A 24,059-nucleotide genomic window follows, 5' to 3' on the forward strand; every position below is an offset into this window, starting at 1 on the left:
ACGCTGGCTTAGGAGACCCTGTTTCCAAATAAAAATGTAAAAATAGGTCTGGGAGTGTAGCCCGGAGGTAGAAGGGCTTCCAGGAACCCCAGTACCACCAAAAAACAACCAAAAAAAAAAAATTAAGTAGATCTGGGAGTATAGTGCAGAGGTAGAATGCTTCTGGGTTCAATCCCTAGTACTGAAGAAGAAGGAGAAGGAGGGAAAGGAGATAAAGAGAGTGAGAAAGAGAGAGAGGGAGGGAGAGAAAGCGGTTGCATCTCAGAGCTGGAAAGGAGGTTGGAAGTCACATGGTCTGGTCTTCTAATAATTGCACAAACAGAAAGGTGAGTAACGATAACCCAGAATACTTAGGACTGCTTCGGTGGAAGAAGGTGTCGAAGTGCCTCTACGTGAAGACAGGCTCGTTTGCTAACAGTAGCTGCTGATGTGTCCTGTGGTCATCTCCTGAGGATCATTTGCATGAGCAATTTCAATTAAAAAAAAATTTTTTTTTTGGTGGTACTGGGGGTGGAACCTAGAGGCATTCTTTCTCAGAGCTACACCCCTAGCCCTATATTTTATTCTTTATTTTGAAACAGAGCCTCACTAGGTTGCAGAGAGCCTCACTAAGTAGCTGGACTGGCCGCGAACCTGCGATCCTCCTGTCTTAGCCTACCATGCTGGTATTACAAGCGTGCGCCACCATGCCTAGCTTCAATCCAAATTTTGAAATAACTCCTTATTACCTAACTATTGTTACACAACTTGAAAAACTATTTGAACACTTTTAGTAATTAAAAAATTGTATAACCCAAAGGTATGTATCGAGAGGCAAAAAAACAATTTCTTACATATATTTTCTCAAAATAAACCCAGATGTTCTTTATTGTCTTCAGGATACAGATAAGGAAAACGAGTCTTCAGGAGGTCAAGTCACAGAGCTTTGTTAGGATTATTATGTAGGCGAGGACGTAGGGACCAAAGCATCCGATCTAACACTCGTGTAGCTGTACCAGGCTGCTTCAGAGTGGACCTGGCTGTCAGTGTGTTCAGGACAGCCAGGTGCCGCTGATCTCGGTGGTGCAGCGGGGTTTCCGGATGTGCTTCCTCTTCCTCTGGCCCTCTGGAAGTGCCTCATTTGCAGTCTCTATCAGAAATATCATTCATCGCCGGGCGTGGTGGCGCACGCTTGTAATCCCCGCGCTTGGGAGGCGGAGACAGGAGGATGGTGAAGGTTTGAAGCCAGCCGAGCTGGCTTACGAGACCCTGTTTCCAAATAAAAAATATATAAATAGGTCTGGGAGTGTAGCCCGGAGGTAGAAGGGCTTCCAGAAACCCCAGTACCACCCCCCCCAAAAAAAATAAAATATATATATATATATATCATTCATCATTTTGTGTTACTTTCCTGAGCTTTAGTAGCTGTGCAAGAGAATATGGGCATTTGTTTTGTTTTATGCTTTCTTAACACATGTGATTAAGAAAAACTAATGAGTCTTCTGGGAAGATGGCGACCGAGAAAAGCGGGGCTTAAGAGCCCCGCTAACAACCAATCTCCATTACCACAAAATCAGCGCCTTTCATAGCCAGAAAACACCATCAACAGAGAAAAAAAAAAAATCACCAGGCTCCAGAGAGAAAGCGAACTGAGAACAGAGCTCAGAGCCACAGAGGAGATACACCGGCCTCACGCCCGAGGACGCAGCAGCAGCGCCATACTGCCGGCGGCAGCGGCGACTTCACCAGACGGCTACAACAAGCCGAGGTGAGCCACTGTGGAACAGCCAAGCGGGATTCCTCGGCGCAGGGAGCATCTAAAGCTCCCAGTGGCTGAGCTCAGCACACGCTGCAGGGATTCAGAGTGGAACTCAAAACCAAGAAGAAATACGCCAGCCTCACGGCCGAGGGCGTAACAGTGGCGCCATATTGCCACCGGCGGCCGCAGCAGCGAATTCACCGAGTCCAGTACAGCTACATCTGCGAACTCAAGAACAGTGAGTCAAATTGCGGGCCACAGGGGAGAAATCCCAGTACTGTACTCCCTGGGACTTGACCCAGTGGGGGAGTGGCGGTGGCAGAGATATCACACCATAGGAGAACGTGCAACCTGGCACCCCCCACAGTCTAAAGCAGCCTCTTTCGACTCTCTGGGTCGGAGACTCTGTGATACAACCCAGTAAAGGAGTAGTGGGGTCTGAGATACTACTGACTCGAGATCCAGAACACCTTAAGTGAAGTCATAGTGACCCAAGGGAAGAACCCAGAGAAGGCAAAAACTTCCGAAATCATGGGAAAGAGGAATAATACTGGAGCAATGAATGCCCACAACCCCACAACATCAGAACCGGATAAAACAGAAAATCAGAGATTTCTAGAAGATCAAATCAGGAAAATAACTGTAGAAATAATAGAGGTGCTTCGAAAAGAACTCAGAGAGAGCCAAAAAGAGATAAAGGATGCAATTAATGAAGTACAGGCCTCAATTCAAAGCACAAACAACCGATTAGACCACATGGAGAACAGAATCTCGCTCTTAGAAGATGATCATTCCAAAAATGAACGCATAGTTTCTAATCTAGAAAAAAATATCCAACAGCAGGAATCTGACATTGAAGAAATATGGGCCCATTTTAAGAGAGCTAACCTAAGAATAATTGGAATAGAGGAGGGAAAAGAAAGTGAAACCAAAGGGATCAACAATCTCTTCAAGGAAGTAATAGCAGAAAATTTTCCAAACATAGAGCAAGAGGTTGATACACAGGTCCAGGAAACTTATAGAACTCCCTTTAGACAGGATCGGAGAAGAGGATCCCCACGCCACATAATTGTCAAAATGACCAATGTGGAAGCCAAGCAGAGAATCTTAAAGGCAACAAAAACAAAGGGCCAAGTGACATTCAGAGGCAAACCAATTAGAATCACTCCAGACTTCCCAAACCAAGTCATGAGAGCCAGAAGGGCTTGGAGTAACATATTCCAAACTCTGAAAGAAAACAACTTCCAGCCAAAAATTTCCTACCCAGCAAAACTTTCTATCAGATTAGATGGAGAAATAAGAAGCTTCCATGACAAACAGAAACGGAAGGAATTTATGTCTTCAAAGCCAGCACTAGAGAAAATACTCAAAGAGATTAACTACAAAGAAGAAATAGGTAACACACACCAGAACCAGAGAAACAAGATTTTCCATCCAACAGACAACTAAGATTGGTTATCTGTGGAGATTCATTATTTATGTTAGTCTTTTACCTATCTCTAAATGGTATTGTTTGCCTTTATTGTTGTTAATTTTTAGGATTTTTAGTTGAAATATTAATATACCTTCAGATATAGCATTTGGAAATATTTTATCCCATTCTATTAGTAACTTTTAACTCTGTTTACGTTGTCTTTGGATATACAATATTTTTTTTTTAGGGAGTTTGTATACTCTTCTGTTGCCTGTGCCATTGAAATCATATCCAAGAAATCACTGCCAATTTTAGTGTTGTGAGGTTTTATGACCCAGATTTTCTCCTAAAATTTTATAGTCTTAAGATTTATATTTAAGTCTTTTATCTATTTTGAGTTAATATTTGTATATGGGATTAGGTAAGGGTCCAACTTTATTCTTTTCCATGTAATTATTATGTTTCAACAATATTTAGTTAAAATATTATTATTTCTACCACCAAATGTTCGTGGAAACCTTGTCAAAAATAGCTTGACAATATAGGGAAGAATTTAGCTCTAGGCTTTTATTTAACTCCAGTGGTTTATATATCTGCCTTTAGAATAGTACTACACTGTTTCAATTATTGTAGCTTTATATGGTTTGAAATCAGAAAATATATATCTTCTAGCTTTGTTCTTTTTCAAGATCGTTTTGGGTATCTAGAGTCCATATTCCATATTAGGATAGAGTTTTTTTCTGAAAAATAAATATATAAATGTATGATAGTTTCACCTAAAAAAAAAAAGAAAGAAAAAAATATTCTCTGGTAAGAAAGAAAGCAAAAAGAAATATTGAAATGTTATCTTTAAGTCATCAAAAGCTTGGTATCAGACAAATGAAACTGTTATGTGAGATTATCATTTTTAATTTTGGATAAATTGCTATAATACTAGATGTCAACCACTAAGCCAAGCATGGGAGGGAGGGATGGGGAGAGAATGGGGTGGGGATCGGGTGGGGGCTGACTGGGCGATGTGTGCATGTATGTCTACAAAAGTTTGTATCCCACTATGATGTATGAATACAGTGCACCAATAAAAAAATTTAAAAAAAGAAAAACTAATGAATAAAAGTTTAGGTAAATAGAATGAACAACCTGAGTAGGGACAGTTGCTCAGCATTGGGTAGTTTGCTAAGTCAGTTGTTTGATATTTTCACGTATCGCTGTGGAGGATGGTATTGGGTTTGGTTCAGTGTGTACAGGGAATACCTCACCCATCTTAATAGGCATTTGTGAGGGTAAAATGAGACGTAAAACCATTTACAGAGGGTTGATTACATTACCCCAAGTACAGGTATGATTTTTTGACAAATATTAGCTCTAATCAAACTTTTCTCTGATCAGTACTTGCAGAAGAGAGTATGTGATTTAGCTGTAATCTGAGGACAGTTCTCGATGAGTGGCTCTAGATTGCCTCCCGGAGTGACTAGCACTTCAAACACTGTGTTCTGTTTACATCTGGTCAGATGGTGTCAAATTCTCATCTTCATCTGTGAAGCATGCTCTGGAACAAACTATGCTTCTAGTAGTTACTTCTATAGGAAGACGATGCTATCTATGTTGGTTTTAAGTTTGTGTTGTGGCAATTTTCTTAGAGAACTAATTAGAAGAAAAGAAAAAACAATGATGCTGTTTTAAAGGCCTGAGAAAGCTACAGTGGTCCCTCTGATGTCATTTGTTTCCACAACAACAGAAGGCCTGCAATTTCTTCTCCCAGCCCAGTGAATCCTGTTCCTTGTCTATTTCTGTCTACCTGGTAGACGTGGCCCCACATAACACAGCTTCACCTGCTGCATGTGCAAGGATCTGCCCCGGACCCTGAAACCTCACAGAAAACTTTTTTTTTTTAATTTTTTTGTTGATGTGTTATAGTCATACATCTTAATGGCGTAGAGGCACACATGCACACATCACTCAATTAGTCCTTCCCCAATTCCCATTAATTCCCTTGCCCCTCCCTCCTTCTCATGTTGGCTTAGTGATTGACTTTGCTATGTTTAGTTCTGTTTGTGTCCTTCAGCATCATCAAATTTTCCAAAGTGTATATTACAACTCCCTGTGCCTGGTTTGGCCACAGTTTACTTAAATGAATAAAGAATGGCTTTCTTTACAGTGGCTCTGAACCATCATTTTGGCTCTAGAAGATCCCTAAGGGAAAGTGTGTGAATAGCCAAACATAACCATGATACAGTCTTGTACCTGGGACCCGGAGCTCTTATTTATTTCTACCTCCTGAGACAGCCTCACCCCAGTCCTTTGCTGCATGGCAGACTTCTCCATTTGCTTCAGTAGTATTTAATTATAGATCCTGCTTGTAAAAGATTCACAGATGAGTTTAAAAAAAACCCCTTCATTAAGCAAGATGGTATACTCCCAGCTACTCAGGAAGCTAAGGCAAGAGGATCACAAGTTCAAAGTCAGCCTGAGCAACTTAGTGAGACCCTATCTGAAAATAGAAACTGGGAGGGGAAGGGGTATAACTTAGAGGTAAAGTATTCCTAGGTTCCATCCCCAGTACCAAAACAAAACAAACCTTTATTAGCAAAACACCTTGTATGGGTGTGGGTTCCCTTCCCAGAGAGAAATACTTTTACCTGTGTGGTAACTATAATTCATTCATTCACTCTCCTGCTGTGAGATTTCTGTTTTTTCTACTTCCCATTTTCACCGCCAAAAACAATGCTATAATGAGCATCTTTACACATGCCTACATGCCTGAATTACCTTGCACCTGGAATAATAAAAGGCAACCAGAATTTTGTTTTGTATGGTTTAGGGGAAGGGGTTGGGTTTTCATTTTGGAGTGGTTTGGGGGAGTATTCTTTTGTATCACATCATATATTGCGTGTCCAGAGAGAACCAGATGCTACATCCAAGTCTATCTTGTTCCCTAGGATCCGGAAAGTGTGGCAGAGAAGGAAGTGCACTGTCAAGAATGGGATTCTCACCATCTCTCACGCAACCGTAAGTGTGTCTGACTGTCCTGGCCCCTTTGTTCTGCTTCCTGGCGTTCAGAACCAGAAAGCCAATGGGGCAAGGCAACCAGCACCGAGGTTTTGCCCAAATATCTTTAATGTTTGGGTTGGGCCCACATTGTTCAAGATATTCCTCTAGAAAGCTCAGGTTTTATCTTGTCCTCCAGTGGACTATGTCCTTTTGCAATTCCACCTGAACTTTGTTTACCTTCCTCAAACTAAATCAAGTAGTTTGATTTTTTTATTCTTATCTTTGAGGAAATGTTACTGATCTTAAAAGCTTAGTTTTCTGCATTGTAAAGATGATAGAAGATATTCTCTGCATTAAAAAGCAGTGCAGAAAACAAAACAATACTGACAAAAATGCTCAGTCATACTGGTAGTCAAGAGTATAGTGTAAAACAAGTGATTTCTATTTTTCCCTTTATAAACAAGCAAGAAAATTCTTTCGTTTCTAAGAAATGCAAAGGTCATAATGGAAAGTGTATCATGTAGGAATGGAAATTTTAAAGTGTATATCAAAGTTCTTTAAAAATATGTGTACAGATATAAAAGTCTCTCTCAGCCTGGAGAAAAGGCTCATTGTTGAATTGCAGCGAGCTGTACCAAGTTATATCCTTGAGTTATCACCAGTGAATTGCTAACAGGACGGTAAAAATGAGGGTGAGCCTTTTTTCATCACTCACAGCTGAGTTTAGATTTATCAAGGAAAGAGATACCACTTGCCATCATAAAATTGCATTGTAGAGATTTAGTTCCTTTTTTTTACAAGTGGATAACCTGTTTTCCCAATACCATTTGTTGAAAAGACTTTTTTCAAACTTATATGTTTGACACTTTTGTCAAAAATCAATTGTCTATAAATGTGTGGATTTCTTTCTGTATCTATTTTGTTCCGTTGGTCTATATGTCTGTTTCTGTGCCAATACCATACTGGTTTTTATTACTATAGCTATGCAGTATAATTTGAAGTCAGGAATTGTGATGCCTCCTGCATGGTTCTTATTGCTGAGAATTGCTTTGGCTATTCAGGGTCTTCTGTTTCTGTATCTGAAATTTATAACTGATTTTTTTTCTAAGTCTATGAAGAACGACATTGGTATTTTGATAGGGACTGCACTGACTGTTGGTTATTTTTTGGTAAAAATGGCCATTTTGATAATACTTATTCTGCCTATATAAGAGTAAGAGAGGTATTTTCATCTTCTAAGATCTACAGGGTTTTTTTCTTTAGTGTTTTACAATTTTCACTGTAGAGGTCTTTTAAACTACCTGAACAGGAGTCAACTCAAGATGGATCAAAGACCTGAAAATTAGATATGAGATTTTGAAAGCTACTACAGGAGGGCATAGGTCCAACACTCCAACATATAGGCACAGGTAGAAACTTCCTCCCAATAAGACTTCCTAGCTCAGAAAATTAAAACAAGAATTAATAAATGGGATGGCATTAAAATAAAAAGTTGCTGTTCATCAAAAGAAACCATCACAAGTCTAAAGAAAAAGCCCTACACAATGGGAGAAAATCTTTGCCATTTATCCCCCAATAAAGGACTAATATCTAGAATATTTTAAAAACTTAAAAGACTTTACACTAAAAAAAACTCAATCAAGAAATTGACAATTCAACTAGTAGACACTTCACAAAAGAAGAGATAACAAATGGCCAATAAATATGTAAAAAAATGTTCAGCATCACTAACAATCAGGGAGATGCAAATCAACTACAGTGATATTTCATCCAATCCAAATGAGAACGATAATCATCAAGAAATCAAAAAACAATAAATGCTAGCAAAGATATGGGGAGCAGGAATTCTCCTACACTATTAGTAGGATTGCAAATTGAGCCGCTAAGGATATCAATGTGGAGATTCCTCAGAAAACTGGGAATGGATCTACCATCAATCCAGTTATACCATTCCTGAGTATCTTTTCAAAGGAGCTGAAATCAGGGAATTACAGTGATATATGCACACCCAAGTTCATAGCAGCACAATTCGTAATAGCCAAATTATGGAACCAACTTCAGTGACTATCAACCGATGAATGGATCACAAAATTATGGTAAATAAACACAATGGAATTCTACTCAGCAATAAAGAACAACAACATAATGCCACTTGTAGGAAAATGGAAGGACCTGAAGAACAGAATGTTAATGAGATTAACCAGTCACAGAAAGTGAAAGGTCATACATTTTCTCTAATATGTGTAAGCAGGGAGTAATTGGGATACCAGAGGGATTCCAGATAATGGAGGAGAAACTTCAGTGGAGCCAGGGAGGAGGTGTAGGGGAAGGGAAGAGGGAAAGTGAGGACCAGGGAAGGGATTACTGCCACAGCTTTGAGTACACATGTGAAAACACCAGCGTCAATCTCAGTACTCTATGAGGAAGGGGTGGGAGGGGGCACCGAGTGCTGTGTGCATGTATGTCACTGTCCTCATGACTCACATTATGATGTGAGTCTGGAATGCACCAATAAAAGCATATTAAAAATAAAATTTTATTTTATCATCCCAACAGCCCATATGGTATTAAGCATAACTTTGATTTTACAGATAAATAAACTGAGGTATAAGAAGAGCTATAATAACTCTAAGAGTTCAAACTTGAGTCTGTCTGGCCATCCACACAGCCTTTCTAGTCTCTCTCTCTTCCTGTGGAACCCATCCTCTTTCTGGACTCTGAGCTCTCCACAGGTGCTCATCTGGTCCCCTTGGTCTTCCTGTCTTCAGATCAGGACACAGACCTTTACACACAGAAGGCGCTCAGACACACTTACAGCTGAGTCCTTTCTGACAGATGATTGCATGCATTATGCATCTTTTTATCTTTTTTCTTTTTTGTACTGGTGATTGAACCCAAGGGCATTGTGCCTCCAAGTTATGGCCCCACCCCTTTTGTTGTTTTCAGGGTCTCACTAAATTGCTGAGGCCGGCCTTGAACCTACAATCCTCCTATATTAGCCTCCCAAATATTGGGGTTACAAGTGTGCACCACTGCACCCAGTTAGCAGCATGCATCTAAAGATTCCTATTCTTAGCCGGGCATGGTGGTGCATACTTGTAATCCCAGCATTTGGGAGGCTGAGACAGCAGGAATGCAGTTCGAGGACAGCCTCAGCTACTTAGTGAGGGCCTTTGCAACTCAGTGAGACCCTGTTCCAAAATAAAGAATAAAAAGTAGGCTGGGGTGTAGCTCAGAGGTCAAATGCCCCTGGGTTCCATCCCTAGTACCACACACACCAAAAAAATTTATAAATAAAAAAAATAAAGATTCCTAGCCGGGCGTGGTGGTACATGCTTGTAATCCCCGTGCTTGGGAGGCAGAGACAGGAGGATGGCGCAGGTTCGAAGCCAGCTGCGCTGGCTTAAGAGACCCTGTTTCCAAATAAAAAAGTATAAAAATAGGTCTGGGAGAATTACGTAAACAAGATGGAGGTCATGGGTATAAAAGGCCGAGTCCATGTGTAATCCCTTTGGTGTATTCATTTCGAGGCACCCCATCATGCCATTTTGGCATGGGGCTGTATTTCTATTTTCTGTATTTCTATCTTTCTAATAAACTTCTTTAAATCTTCAAAAAAAAAAAAATAGGTCTGAGTGTAGCCCGGAGATAGAAGGACTTCCAGGAACCCCAGTACCACCAAAAATAAATAAATAAAAAATAATAAATAAATGAATAAATAAATAAATGTCCCTGTTCTTTATGGAGCTTGAGCAGCTGCATCCTCTCTGCCCCTCAGTCCTTGCAAAACTTTGTAGTGAGCGTCAAAGGTCTTCATGTTCCCTCAAAGGGTCCAGCTTGGGTTTTTAACTATTATGCCAGTTCTGACCAGCTACCTATCTGATATTAGAAATCTTGCCCACAGACTTGGACCACTTAACAGTTACCATTGAGGTTAACTAATAATTATTCTCTTATTCAGCATTACTGAGCTTCTTCCATGTGTTGATGTAGGTACCAAAGATAGATGGATAGAAATTAGATAATTTGACCTATTCATATTTAATTTCATACAGTCATCTTTGTTCTATAGTCAAAATTTCTATTTGACTTTAGATCGTGACTTTAGATAGTCAGAGTTGTACTGTGTCCCCTCGCTCTTTTACCTTCTGCCGGAGAGCTCTCTCCAAGGTTTGTCTGGCTGTAACCATCTCTGCAGGCATTTTGACAAGTTATGTACTGGCCTTTTATGCTCTACTTATTTGCTTTTCTTAGGAGTTTGCTGTGGAAAGCAGTGCAGCGTAATGGGGAATCATGTAGTTAATAGTGCATCAGGAGGCCAGGCATGGCGGCGCGCACTTGTAATCCCAGCATTCGGGAGGTGGAGACCGGAGGGAGGATTATGGTTTGTAGACAGCCTCAGCTACTTAGTGAGGCCCTTCGCAACTTAGTGAGACCCTGTTGCAAAATATTAAAAAACTTAAAAAATAGGGCTGGGAGTGGAGCTCAGAGGTACAGTGCCTCTGATTCCATCCCTAGTGCCACAAATAATTAATAATAATAATAATAATAATAATAATAATAATAATAATAATGCATTAGGACCACTGCTTGATAGTCACATGACCTTGAGCAATTTGCTGAAAATAATCATCTTTCCCCTTCCCTTTGTCTTTTCTGCCAGAAGACATTATTGTGGTTAAGTAAGCCATCTATTTATATGCATTGTCTAATGAACAACAAATATCACATTGACCACCTTGTTCAGTGGTCGAGAGAATGGACTGTGGATGGCGTCTATTGTACTCTGCCAGATTTGAGTCTGAATCCCAGGTTTGTGATTTACTATGCAACCTTGAGATAAGTATTTAATTCAAAGATTGCATGATTAAATAACTTGCCACTTGTGGCACACAGTTCTTAGTTGTTATTGCTATTACTGTTGCTCATCGATGTCACCGGCAACACTGAAGTCTGTTGACAAGCAGCCCCTCCTGCTCCAAACGTGGGAACTCCTGCTCTCAGGCCGAGCAGGGGGCGCAGACTCTTCCTGATTCATTCCCACCCACTGACTTGTGTTGTTCCGCATTTTTCACTGGCTTTGGGCCAGATTATTTTGCTGTCAGATCACTTGAAATCACGTTCCTACCCCTTTAGGAAGCTCTCTAGCCAATGTTAGCTGAATTTTCCCAGTTTTGGAAAGACCATTGATGACTTAAGATTGAAAATTCAGGACAGTAGTCCTGAGAAAACATACTCAGTGATCTTGTAAAAGTGGGGGGAAGAGTCTTTTGTTTTTTGTAATTATTAACAGTTGTGCAAATGAATGGGGTTCACTGACATTTCCACACATGTGCGTATCGTGCATTGATCATGTCCACCCACCCTCTGCCTCCTGCCTACCGCCCTTCTCTCCTCCCTCCCCAGGCCCTTTCCCAGTCCCAATAGTCCCTCTTCTACTAGGTGGGGGGGGGGGGTCTTTGCTACCAGAAAACTTGGAGCTTTTATTGAGGACCCTTCAGCGTTTAGAACTTCCTCCAGCTTGAAGCTTGAAGGGTGCCGATCAGTGTCATTTTTGATAACGTCTTTTGTCACAGGTATGCATTGAGATTAATCCTGCAGTGTCTTTTAGCTTCACCACTCCAGTAAGATCTGCTCCAAGACTTACTCATCTCCCCAACTTAACATTCTCACTTGGGGGAGGAACAGGGAATTAAACTATCCAGCACAGAACTTTTTATTTTTGTACCCAGTAGTGCTTTATCGCTGAGCTACATTCCCTAGTCGGTCTGTCTGTCCATCTGTCTGTCTATTTATTTTAGAGACAGGATGTCACTAAGTTGCCAAAGCTGGCTTCAGTCTTGCAATCCTCCAGCCTCCCCCTGTCAAGTACCTGGGGTCACAGGCCTGCACCAGTGTCCTACTGAACCTGGCTGCTATTAACCTGTATTTTTCCTGCTGCAACCCAGAGCCTCACAAGCGCCTCTGCCACTGAGCTCTACACCTAGCCCCATCCAGTACATTTCAAACACAACAGAAGATGCTTTCATTTCAGAATTCCTAGTCTAAAAAACTATGACAACACTTAGGCATAGCAAAGCTCCTGCCAACTCCCTACACTGAAGCCGATTCCTCTACCTGTGGGTTTCACTGTGATTTCACCGTGATGGGCCTGGAGCTGGGTGAGTATAAGGCCGAGACTCCCTCCCCTGGCCCTCCCCCAAGCGAAGGATCTCATAGCTGCTGCTTGGAGGTGGGAGAGGGGTGACTCCGCAGTCCTTTCCTTTCTGCCATGAGCACTCTCTTTTTGCTGTCCTGAAGCCAGATGTGGTCCCTCACCTGGCTTCCTTGGCTCTTGTGAAGGTGGGTTGGTGTGTGAATTGCTGGTCAAGTTGGTGTTGACGATTGCTGGAGCAACTCTTAGCCCCATCTTGCTCTGAGTCTATTTCTACGCCTTTGAATTGTTTCTTCTTAACTACAAGCACTACAGTATAACTGAGCTATAATAAAACAAAAACAATTATGAAGGAAGTAAAATGTAAGAACTATAGGTTCACTATTACTTTCTTGTAGTGAGCCTGCAAAATTAACTTTGCAAGTATAAGCAGCTGTGCTCTTGAGAAGCCTCCTGATTTTTTTACTCAGTGTCACATACTATTCAAATAATGGGTTGAAAACAGAAAGGGAAGTGCCATTTTTTGAGCACTTACAGAGTGCGCCTGCACTTAATCTCTAAGATAGTCCTACAGGATGGGGGTTCCTATCTCAGTTTTTCACTAGGCCAAAAGTTCCTAGGTGGTAGGGACTGTGTCTTACTCTTCCTTCATTTCTAATACCTAGCACATTGCCTGACGTAGAGTTAATGCTCAATGCATACTTTTTAAGTGAAACTGCATTTTATAAATGAAGCTCAGAGACCAAACCCCATGCTCAGAGCCATGCAATTTGTGAACCACTGGATCAGTTTGCAAACCCCAACGCCTGGGCTTTACTATTATACCACCGCCCTTTCCTCAGACACCGTGTTGTGTTAGATCTTTGAAGCTTTTGGGAATGAAACTACTTGCCTTGTCATTGAGTCAGTCGTGGAGATTCTTAGAGAAGGCTGTAAGGACTTTTATGAGTGGAGGTGAAGGGAAAGTACTGGTCCTGAAGGTATTTCAAGAGTTCTAGGAGTTTATATTTTGCATTTGAAAAATTTCTACGTAATAGTGTCCATTAGTAAATGTAGCCAGAGTCCCTTATGATTCACACCATGAAAACTACTAAATTTATGGTCTTTCAATCTGCCAACAATAAAAGTACTTTTTGTGTGTGTGTGTGGTACTGGGGTTGAACCCAGGGGCTTTCTACCTCTGGGCTATCCTCCCAGACCTATTTTATACTTTATTTGGAAACAGGGTCTCACTAAGTTGCTAAGAGCCTCAATTAGTAGCTGAGGCTGCCTTTGAACCTGTGCGATCCTCCTGTCTCAGCCTCCCAAGCGCAGGGATGACAAGCATGTGCCACCACAACTGGATCCAGAAGTATTTTAATGTCACACAAAATGTTCACCAAAAATGTTTGGTGTTTTACTCAAAAAGTTTGGGAACTACCTGGACTAGACAGGTGCAGTGTTTTTAGATGGGGTGCATTTCCAGTTCCTTGAAGGCTCATCCCTTCAACAGGGAAAGGAAGAAGGCCACAGCGTTGTAAGTCCATCTTCAGTTAATGTACATTCTGCTATTGCATGTGCCTTTAGTATTGTACTCAGACTAATCATCTGTAAAATAGGAAAAGAATCATACCTGTCTTCAGTGCAGTGAGAATTAAGTAAGAAGACACATTTAAAAGTCTTGTAGAAGCCGGGTGTGGTGATGCACGCTTGTAATCCCAGCACTTGGGAGGCTGAGACAGAAGGATCACATGGGTTCGAAGCCAGCCTCAGCCACTTAGTGAGGCTCTCAGAAACTTAGTGAGACCCTGTTTCCAAATAAAATATAAAATAGGTCTGAGAGTATAGCCCGGAGATAGAAAGCCCCTGGGTTCCACCCCCAGTACCACCAAAAAAAAAAAAAAAAAAAAAAAGTCTTGTAGAGCCTGGACCACTGTAAGGATGTGAGGATTCCCTCATCTTCACAGTTACTGTCATCTCGGCGGGCTCAGCTGGGATCACAGCTTACAGAACTGTAGAGCCAGACTGTCTGAGTTTGAATTCCATTTCTGAGCCTGAATCTCTAGTGAGGCTCTCCCCATCCAAATAACATAGAGCCATGAATAGTGCCTAGTTTATAGGTAGTTGTAAAGATTAAATGAGTTCATTGATTATAAGTAATTAGAATGAGATGTGGGTCAGAATTAGTGCTCAGTAAATGTCAGCTATTACCACTATTACTACTTATCTTCTTCCCTAATGTGTCACTCCATTTGAAACGGTGACTTTTTGGAATTCCTTTGTATTACTGTTCTCTCTACTCTTCAACATACTTTACAAAGCCAGTTTGAATATGTATTTTCTCATATAAATTTAATTTCTGCCTATTAGGGGCTACCAACAGCTCTGGTACCTCTTGGGCATTTCCCTAGAGCAAGATTTTGACATCTTTCTCCTTGTCCTTGAATCGGTGGATGTGTTCCCAAGGACCACTGTTTATCATTCCTATCCAGGGCTCTTAGAATAACTGTGTTCAGCTGCCAGGGATTTAAAAGATGCACTCTACCACGTACCTTCAGGAATCACAGACCTGCAAAAGCGTTGCTCTCCTCCCTGCAGCGTGTGCAGTAAAGTGTACGTGTTTGCTCTTTCAGGCCCAGAGGCTCTTCTGGACTCCTCTCTCACTCCACCTCTTTGTGCCCATGGTCACTGGGAGGAGAGAATATTTTTCATTCCTCTCACAAATTAGAAGCAGCACTGTGAATTCTAAAAGGGCAAACTTTGAAACCATTAAGACTTGAGCTCAATCCCCAACAAGCTGCACCGTGCTGTGAAAGTTGCTTAAGCTCTAGGAGCTTTAGTATCTCCGTGTGAAACGGGCAGGATTTGTTCATTGGAATGTTTGTACTGATCGCTTTCTAAGCCGGGCATTGGGCAGAGTTCTACAAAGCAGTGATGAATCACTGGCTCCTTCCCTCCTGAAGCTTCAAATAAGCAAAGGGTAGGGCCATGAAAGAAGCAAGCAGGATGGCCTGGTAGAAAACCAGCAGCAGCTACTTGAGTGTGGTCAGAGAAGGCTTTTCTGAGCATTTAGTACTAAGCGAGGTAAGGAGCCATCCCAGGGGAGGGAAGAGAATGGTGTAAAATCCCGAGGCTGAACAGCATGTTCAGGAAACTCCCAGGAGAAACAGCATAGGCAGGATTTGGAGATTAAGTTTTATTTAAATGTCTTTCACCCTAGGAGCCTTTATGCCTCCCTTCTTTTTGGTGTTTGTTTGTTCCCAATAAAAGACCAGAATTGACTGTGATGAGTCAAGTTCAAAATGCAGGGTGTAGTTTAGTTGTGCTGGGCTCTGACTTCAGTTCCAGCCACTGTATGATCTGCAGGTCCAAAGGAACTAGTGTTGGCCCCTCTCCACAGTCGTGTTCACCACAGAAGAAATGCAGTTATGCCAGGACGGACAGTGTCATTTGGACATAGGAAATAAGCAGCACTGTTTTCAAACTCAGGTCACTGGGGAACATCTCTGTAGGCTTCTACCACATTGCAAATGGAAGTATTCGTGTTGTTTAGAGGACTTCCCAAGTTCAGATGCTGTTAAACATGTATAGGAATTTACCTACTTAAGCCTCACAGGCGATCTGTTCTTCTAAATAATATGTTTAACAGAGAGTTTTACTATTTTGAATCCTAATGAAGAGCATTTCCCCTTTTCACTATTTGAACCCCAAGATTATATGCAGTATCATATCATATATTTCAGTCATCCTTTATCGCTTGTATCTGAATAGACCCTTAAAAGTGACTGGAAAAGGCCGCAGCTGGACAGATGAATCTAAGTGATTTTTAGCCCTGTTGACACATTGGCTTGATATGGAGGTAAAGCCAAAATATTGCTTCCCAGATCTTTCGTGTGTGAGTGTGTGTGTGTGTGTGTGTGTGTGTGTACGCGCGTGTGTGTGTGTTATTTTGTTTTTTACTGGGGATGGAACCCAGGGGCATTCTACCTGTGAGCTATAGCCCCAGCCCTATTTTTTATTCTTTATTCTGAAACAAGGTCTCACTAAGTTGTAGAGGGCCTCATTAAGTAGCTGAGGCTGACCATGAACCTGCGATCCTCCTGTCTCAGCCTCCCAAGTACTGGGATTACAAGTGTGCGCCACCACACCTGGCTCCTTCCCAGGTCATTCTAATGTTCAGCCAGAGTGGAAACCACTTTGCCAATAATATGCATAGCTTTCTAAACCCAAGCTTACCATCCCCTTCTCAGAAAAAAATTAAAATATGTATATAATATACACATGTATATTATATATATATACACACACACATATATATATAACATACATGCACATACATGCCAGCACCCCCTAGGCACTTCCACCACCTCCTTATTCAGTGATCCCCAATTACATACAAGGCTGTAAATGCCCCCCTGGATTGTTTCTGCATGTTCCTCCAGGGCTGGGCAACTTTGGGAATCTGTGGTAGATGGATGAGAAAGGAGAAGGGTGTGGGGTGGAAACAAACGGCCAGCTGTCCCAGTAGTTACAGAGGATGAACTTGGCTCCTCCACCTCGGCTACTGTGAAGTCTTAGTTCTCATCACCTTTTCTATTCTAGGTGAGTGCCCTTTAACAAAATCAGAGCAACAGGCAGGCCTGCTCTTCTTCCAGGGCAGATCATATTTCAGTCAGTTCCTGGGTCTTTTAGCCCCCTCTTTGGTTTCTCTCAGTCAGCCCGAAGCCCCCCACTCATCCACACTGTTGACGCCTCTGCAAACATCAGGTCTAACAGTATCTGATGCTTTGTTTGAATCTTGAATGGTTAACTCTCCCTGGGGTGGTTGTGTTTTAGCAAGAAATACCACCTTAAACCAAAGGAAATTGTCAAAGGTAAACTTTGCATACCAGCTGTGTGGCCACCAATAGAGGAGTTATTTAGTAACAATAAAGATAATAGTTGACATTTGCTGGACCTTCCTGTGGTTTGGATATGGTCTGAATGTATCCCCCAAGGTTCTTGTATTGGAAGTTTGGTGCTCATTGTGGCAGTGTTGAAAGTGGTGGGGCCTTGTAAGTAGGTTATGTAGCCGGGCGTGGTGGCGCACACTTGTAATCCCAGCATTCCCGGCGCTGAGACCAGAGGATCATAATTCACAGCCAGCCTCAGCTACTTAGTGAGGCCCTCTGCAACTCAGTGAAACCCGGTTTCAAAATAAAGAATAAAAAATAGGGCAGGGGGTGTAGCTTGGAGGTCGAATGTCCTGGTTTCCATTCCCAGAAACACCCCCCCAAAATAAAGAGTAAGTTATGTGATTGGGGGTGCTGCCCTCAGAAAGACTTAAAATAGTTTTCATGGGACCCTGGGACCTCGTGAGAATACGCTGTTATAAGAGCAAGCCTGACACCTGAACCATTCTCTGGCTCCCTGTCTTTCCTGTGCTTCCCCTCTTGCACACACTCCCACCACTATGCCCTGCCGAGAGCTGTCTGAACATGGAGCCTCCAAAACTGTCAGCCAAATAAACCTCCTCTTTTTTATTTTATTTTTATTTTATTTTATTTTTTTATTTATTTATTTTTTTTTTTTTTTTTTTTGGTGGTGGTACTGGGGTTCCTGGAAGCCCTTCTATCTCCAGACTACACTTCCAGACCTATTTTTACATTTTTATTTGGAAACAGGGTCTCCTAAGCCAGCGCGCACGGCTGGCTTCGAACCTACGCAATCCTCCTGTCTCTGCCTCCCAAGCACGGGGATTACAGGTGTGCGCCACCACACCCGGCTAAACCTCCTCTTTTTAATTAGGTGTGCCTCGCTTCAGGTATTCCATTATAGTAACTAGATAGACTGAAACAAGCATTTTCTGTATGCTGGGCAATTTACACCCTGACGAAGGAGCAGCTGTTATTTTCATTTTGATGGAAAGAGGTCTGAAAGTCACATAACCAGTGAGAACTGGGCCAGATTTGACCCCAGGAATTTGGATTGCAGAGCCTGTGTTGTGTCCCAGGCAGCAACTTGTCCTGCATTCTCTGAGCGTGCCGTTCCAGCAAAGATGGTGTTATGGCCTCTCTTCCTGCTGAGCAGACTTGAGCTCAGAGGGTTAAGATACGTACTGTGGTCTCTTCATAGATGCCTAGGCCTAGACTCAGACCCAGGTTCGATTACCCTCATGTCTGATATTCTCCATTCTCTTGTGTACCTTAGAGTATGAATAAATTTGTGCTGTAAATTAACTGAACATCATGTCGATCCAGACATCCCAAACTAGCAAAAGCCTCCATTCCCAAAGGATGGCTCCACTAAAACCAGGTATTTTGCTGCAGTCTCTTATGTGGGCTTCAGAGATCAGTAGTGCTTCCTTGATCTCTCCTGTTGGCAAATCCTCCAGAATAACAAGAGAGTCACAGTGTTAATGCTGCCTAGGATGTGAGGACCTGCCAGAGAAATCTCTCCTGCTTTCATGTTGAACCAAGATTAGAGGAAACTCCTGCAAGGAGCTTGCTTCATAAATGAAGAAGGAAGGATGAAACTGGAGAATAAAAATTTTAAAAAGAGGTTGCAGATCAAAACAACAGGCCTCACACTCGCGAGAGCTGGGGTTTCTAAACCTTACGTTGGAGATTGTCCAAGGGTCAGTCTTGAAACAGTGTCTGTTGCACTTCCAGTGTGGCTCTGTAATTCTAGTAGAAAAGCAAAGAGAATAAAAACCTCATTAATTTAGAGCCCAGATGTTTTTAAATTGTCCATTGTATTACAGTATATATGATTTTGTATTCAGGGGTAAAAAGTCTAAAGTCCTGAGTTTACAAATTTGAAGGTGTAAAACAAAGACTTGCACCCTGAACTCAGTCAACTTCCATGCTGCTGGGCATCCGCCCACCCCAGTGTGGAAAATTCAGAGTTTCTTAGAAACGTGCCACCTTCACTAGTCTTGACCTTGAGGCCAAGTTAGTTAACCTTGTCAAGCCTGGGTTTCTTCATCCGTCAAATAGGGGGCAGTAACAATAGTGCTGACCAACAGTAGGGTGTTGTGAGAATTACCATCTAAGTATGAACTTCTTTGCCCCATGCTTGACACAGGTAAATTTCATGCACTTGTCAAGAAGTCGATATACTGCTTCTGCAGAACAGACCTCGTGTGTGAGGATAACATGAGCCTGTTAAACATTCTCCTCTCTGCCACTCCCTGCCCACTCTGTTGACGAACTGTAATGAAAACCCTTAAAAGAAAAAAGAAACAGCTCAGATGTTTTATCATGAAATTATTACATTTCATACAAGTACTGTAGATCAGGAAGTTTGGGGATTATAAACTTTTGTTGGCTAACAAGACATGAACCAAAGTGGCTACCACAGTTAAGTAGGAAAGGTGAATTTCAGAATTCTTACACTACTGACCCAAGCTCTTTGTACTGACAGATGGTAGGCACTCGATAAATGTTTGTGGAGATATCTGAAGGAATGAGGCGCACATTCCAGGGACACAGGAGCATTGGTCCTCCTCCTTTCCAGGAGCCGTGTGAAGTTCAGGATGATAGCCTCTGCTACATTTAAACCACATCCTTATTGGGAGATTTTAGGAATATTTCTTGCCCTCTCTGAGCCTTCATTCCTTCATCTAATGAAAGAAACTTAAACGACCTCCCTTCCGGGGAGCACATGAGGTAGTGTACCTGAGATTATTGGAACGTGGTCTATTTGAAATTTTTGAATAATTGCTGGATGCCAAGAATATTTTAGTGGGAGAAAAATATGTTCCCTTAATGGGTAGACAGACACGAAGCTAGGAAGAGCTACGGGAAGGTGTAAGAAGGAGGACCTCATGGAAGGGGATGGCCAGGAATTGCCCCTTCTGAAGATGTACTAACTGGTGCGGCCTGCGGGGAGTGAGTCTGGAGATGAGGGCACTAGCAGGGACAGGCTCGTTCCCAGTGAAAGGCACCCCTGTCCAGGGTCCGGCAGATGTAGGCCAAGACAGAGGCCAGAGGCCTGTAGGCAGTACCTGGAAGTCAGGGTACAGACAGGGGGTTGTATTCTGAGTGGGATAGGAATCACTAGCAAAGAGGATTCAGTGCATTGATATCTCCTAGGTTTTTCTTCTTTTTCTTTTTTTCCCCTCTTCTTTTGCTTCTGTACTTAAACAACATGAAAGTAGTTCCAAAACCCTCCCACCTCAAAGTAGCCCAGAGCAAGTCATTTAGTTTTTCTCTGATTTTAGTCTGCTGGAAACCCCAAGAAAGATTATGTCTTCTTTAATCAGTATACCTATAATTTAGTACTAAATGTCAAGAAAGTGCTTTGAAATTTTGGAAAGTTATTCAGACATCTGGAATTACAGTTGTTACTGTAGTGATGTCCACACCTGCTGCGTCGGTCCTTGGCCTTCAGTTAAACACAGCACACCCCCTTCTGGTGTTCCTGGGCTCAGCACTGGGTGTGTCAGCTGCTTGCACAGTCAAAACTGTGTTTTAATATGTAAAATTATGAATAAGACATGGTTAACCTGGACAACCATTGGTGGGAGGGGGGAAGGGAAAACGGGGGCAGGAGGGAGAGGGCACCAAATACAGTATAAATGTATACTATTTATGTTCAATAAAAAATTGTTTAAAAAAATAAATAAATAAAATAACACAAAAAAAATAAATAAATAAATAAAAACTGTGTTTTACTCCCTAGAAGCCACATTCAGGGTGCTAGGTCATGTGTCAGGTGCCTCATTGGCAGCTCAGCTTGGGGAAGCTCGAGGGATATAAATAAGTTGTGTCCGTGTCAAGTGAGGTTCCTGTTAATGTGGCAAGCATCAGTCCAGTAGACTTGACAAACATCTAATGAAATAAATATCATATGTCATTGCCACTGAAGTTGCAGGCCAATCATAGAATGACTTACATAATGTAAAAGCCTATCATCAGAAGCTTTCTAGCAAAATACTCAGAAATAGTGCATAAAAATGAAAAGTGAATGGCGCTGTGTAACTCCTGGATGCAGTTAATACTGAGCTGATTCTATCTCCTGCATGGTGTATCTGGTGCTAAGAAACACCAGAGAACACTGGATTTGGGAAGAGTTAAGAAATCATTGTGTTAACTCTCTACCGCATTCAGATATGAATAGTACCAAAAACTTTTTAAAATTTGTCAAAGACTGGTTTATCTGCTTAAGAATCCTGAACCCTCTTATTATACCCAGTCAGCTTAACCTTGGGAAGTTCTTCCTTAGGTCTGGCCCAAATCTTCTTCTAAAATTTGAGTACATTTCTTTTCATCTGTGCAAATGGAAAACAGCTGCCCATCCTTCCCAGTAACAACCTTTGTGTACTTGAAGATGGTTATTAAGTCACCCCCAGCCTTCTTCCTCTGGACTAAGTAATGCCTCTAACCCATCTTCATGTTCAGGGTTTCCACCCCCACCCTTTAATCATCTCCAACCTCCCTAAGCCTTTCCACATCCTCTAAATGTGGATTCCAGAGTGGAACAAGAATCTCACCATTAGCTGGGCCGCTTCCTTTCAGGCCTGTGTTTGTCACTGTCGTGCACATGGGAGATCTGGCAACAAGATGAGATGCAAGGTCAAAGGTTCCTTTCACAGTGGACTGCGCCTCGGTTTGTGGCCGCAGATCCCAGGTTTGGAGTCTGAGGCCGTTAGCAAGTCAAGCTCCGCGTCTGTTCTCTGACAGTCTGCCCTTGGGGTTTAGCATCCAGTTCTGTGGGCCAGCAGTTCATTCCCAAGCGTGACTTCCTGCTAGGTAACAATCTCCTGTACTTCTAGTTCCATTTTTAAATCAAAGGAACCCGCAGTGGTCATGAAATCCCTTGGAGACGCACTTCCTCTCCCAAGGCAGCGTGTTTTGGAACAGAGAGATAAAGCATGGGGGCACTGTTTCCTGTGTCTAATCTCACTGGAAACACGGAGCAGGGAGGCAGTCTTAGAAACAGCCCAGAGAGCACAGAAAGGTTAACAGAAATGTGCTGTCCAGCACCTGTTACTTAGGAGAGGCGCACCATGTCACTGAAATTGTCTTGATCGTATGCCATCACCGTTCGGAGCTTTGATTGGTTCACTGGTGTGTCCCTTTAATTCCTAACCCTCTGCTTTCCCTAAAAACTTAAATTCTGTAAATTCCGTGGATAGAATCATGGGGATTTTAAGAGTCATGACTGTCAGTTGAGACAGGCAGGTCTGACCAGAGAGTCCTGTTGCTTACTCCACTGGCTTCTGTGTTTAAGCAAAGCCCAGCCCAGGCACTCAGACGCTTCGCTCCCCAGTCGGCCCCTGCAGTCAGCCCTGTCATCAGCAGCGGGCAGCACAGTTGGCCAGCATTGACTTTGAACAAGTGCGGGCAGGCGGGATGCTTACATGTCAGGCTTCCTGAGCTGGCATGACTGCTGCTGTAGGGTCGGTTCATATGTTAACTAAGAGATTTGCTAAATAGGAAATCCCCATTTCTTTCTCTCCCTCCTTCCCTTTTCCCCCTCCCCCCACCTCTCTAGCTATCAGGGCTCATTAAGCAATACCTTACAGGTAATAATTATTCGTGTACTCTTGAGAAAAGTGATGTAAATTTTTTTTGTGACCAAAATCTGTAGGTATCTGAGCTACCAGGATTGGAACACTTGATTACTGGAGTCATCTGAAAAAATGAATGAAATATAGCTCCACTAATTTTGCATTTTGTTTTTTTAATATATTTATTTAAATATATTTTATATATTTATTTTTGCATCTTATCATGGCAATTTTGTTTTCTTAATTTTTTTTATTTTTTATTGGTGCATTATATTCATACATCATATTGGGGTAAAAAACTTGTGTGGACATACATATACACATCACTCATTTAACCCCTACCCAGTTCCCACCCCATTCCCTCCCCATCCCTCCCTCCCTTGCTTGGCTTAGCGGTTGACTTCTGTATTTTTAAGTACAGTGTGTATTTTAGAGATTTCCTTCTTCCCCCCTCCTTTCTCCTCCTTTAGGTTGTCTTTGCTCCTCTATAGGATTTCCTTTTTCATATAGAGTTCCTCCTATGACCCATTTCTCCTTAGCTTTCACATATTAGGGAAAGCATCTGATTTTTTATTTTTTGTGACTGACTAGTCTCACTTAGCATAATGTCCTCCAGTTCCATCCATTCCCTGAAAATGACGTAATTGAGTTTTTTTTAATGGCTGAGTAAAATGCCATTGTGTACATATCCCACAGTTTTGTAATCCACTCATCTGTTGATGGAAATCTTGGCTGGTTCCATAGTTTGGCTATGGTGAATTGTGCAGCTATGAACATAGATACACATGCATTAGTTTGGTCGTTTGGTTTGCTTTCTTTTGGGTAGATACCCAGGAGTGGTATTGCTGGATCGAATGGTAGATTTGTTCCCATTCTTCTGAGAATTCTCCATACTGTTTTCCAAAGTGGTTGCACTAATTTGCAATCCCACCAACAATGCTTTAGAGTTCCCACTTCTCCACATCCTCGCCAGCATCTGTTGTTGTTTGTGTTTTGAATGATGGCCATTCTAGTTGGAGCTAGGTGAACGCATTTTGCAATAACATAAGGACTTGAAAGTGCCAAGCGTATGCAGATTCCAGAAGGTGCATTTCCGTGGACTGCCTAGCCTTCTCCAAGAGCATCGTGCATTATCTTGGTTTGATTCTGATTAACCACGAAGATATTTATGCACCCTTAAAAGACATTTAGTAAAGCACTTAGAACTTTTTTACCTAATGAGATCCAGAATTCTAATGGCATGAATAAAGACTTTACCTACCAGCTTATATTTGAAGGCAGAAACTTA

General features: G+C 42.0%; 1 protein-coding gene across 4 annotated transcripts in view; it reads left to right on the forward strand.

Moving 5' to 3' along the window:
• Positions 1–24,059, forward strand: part of ASAP1 (ArfGAP with SH3 domain, ankyrin repeat and PH domain 1) — a gene marked incomplete at both ends in the record, with an annotated part of 307,685 nt that overhangs the window by 232,048 nt on the left and 51,578 nt on the right. For all 4 annotated transcript variants that reach the window (XM_080694994.1, XM_080694996.1, XM_080694995.1 and 1 more), the window contains one exon: positions 6,092–6,161. In XM_080694994.1, the coding sequence (XP_080551120.1) occupies positions 6,092–6,161 (70 nt within the window). The remainder of the gene's footprint in view (positions 1–6,091; positions 6,162–24,059) is intronic.

Source organism: Muscardinus avellanarius (assembly GCF_963383645.1).
Source record: "Muscardinus avellanarius genome assembly, chromosome: 4".
Taxonomy (NCBI): Eukaryota; Metazoa; Chordata; class Mammalia; order Rodentia; family Gliridae; genus Muscardinus; species Muscardinus avellanarius.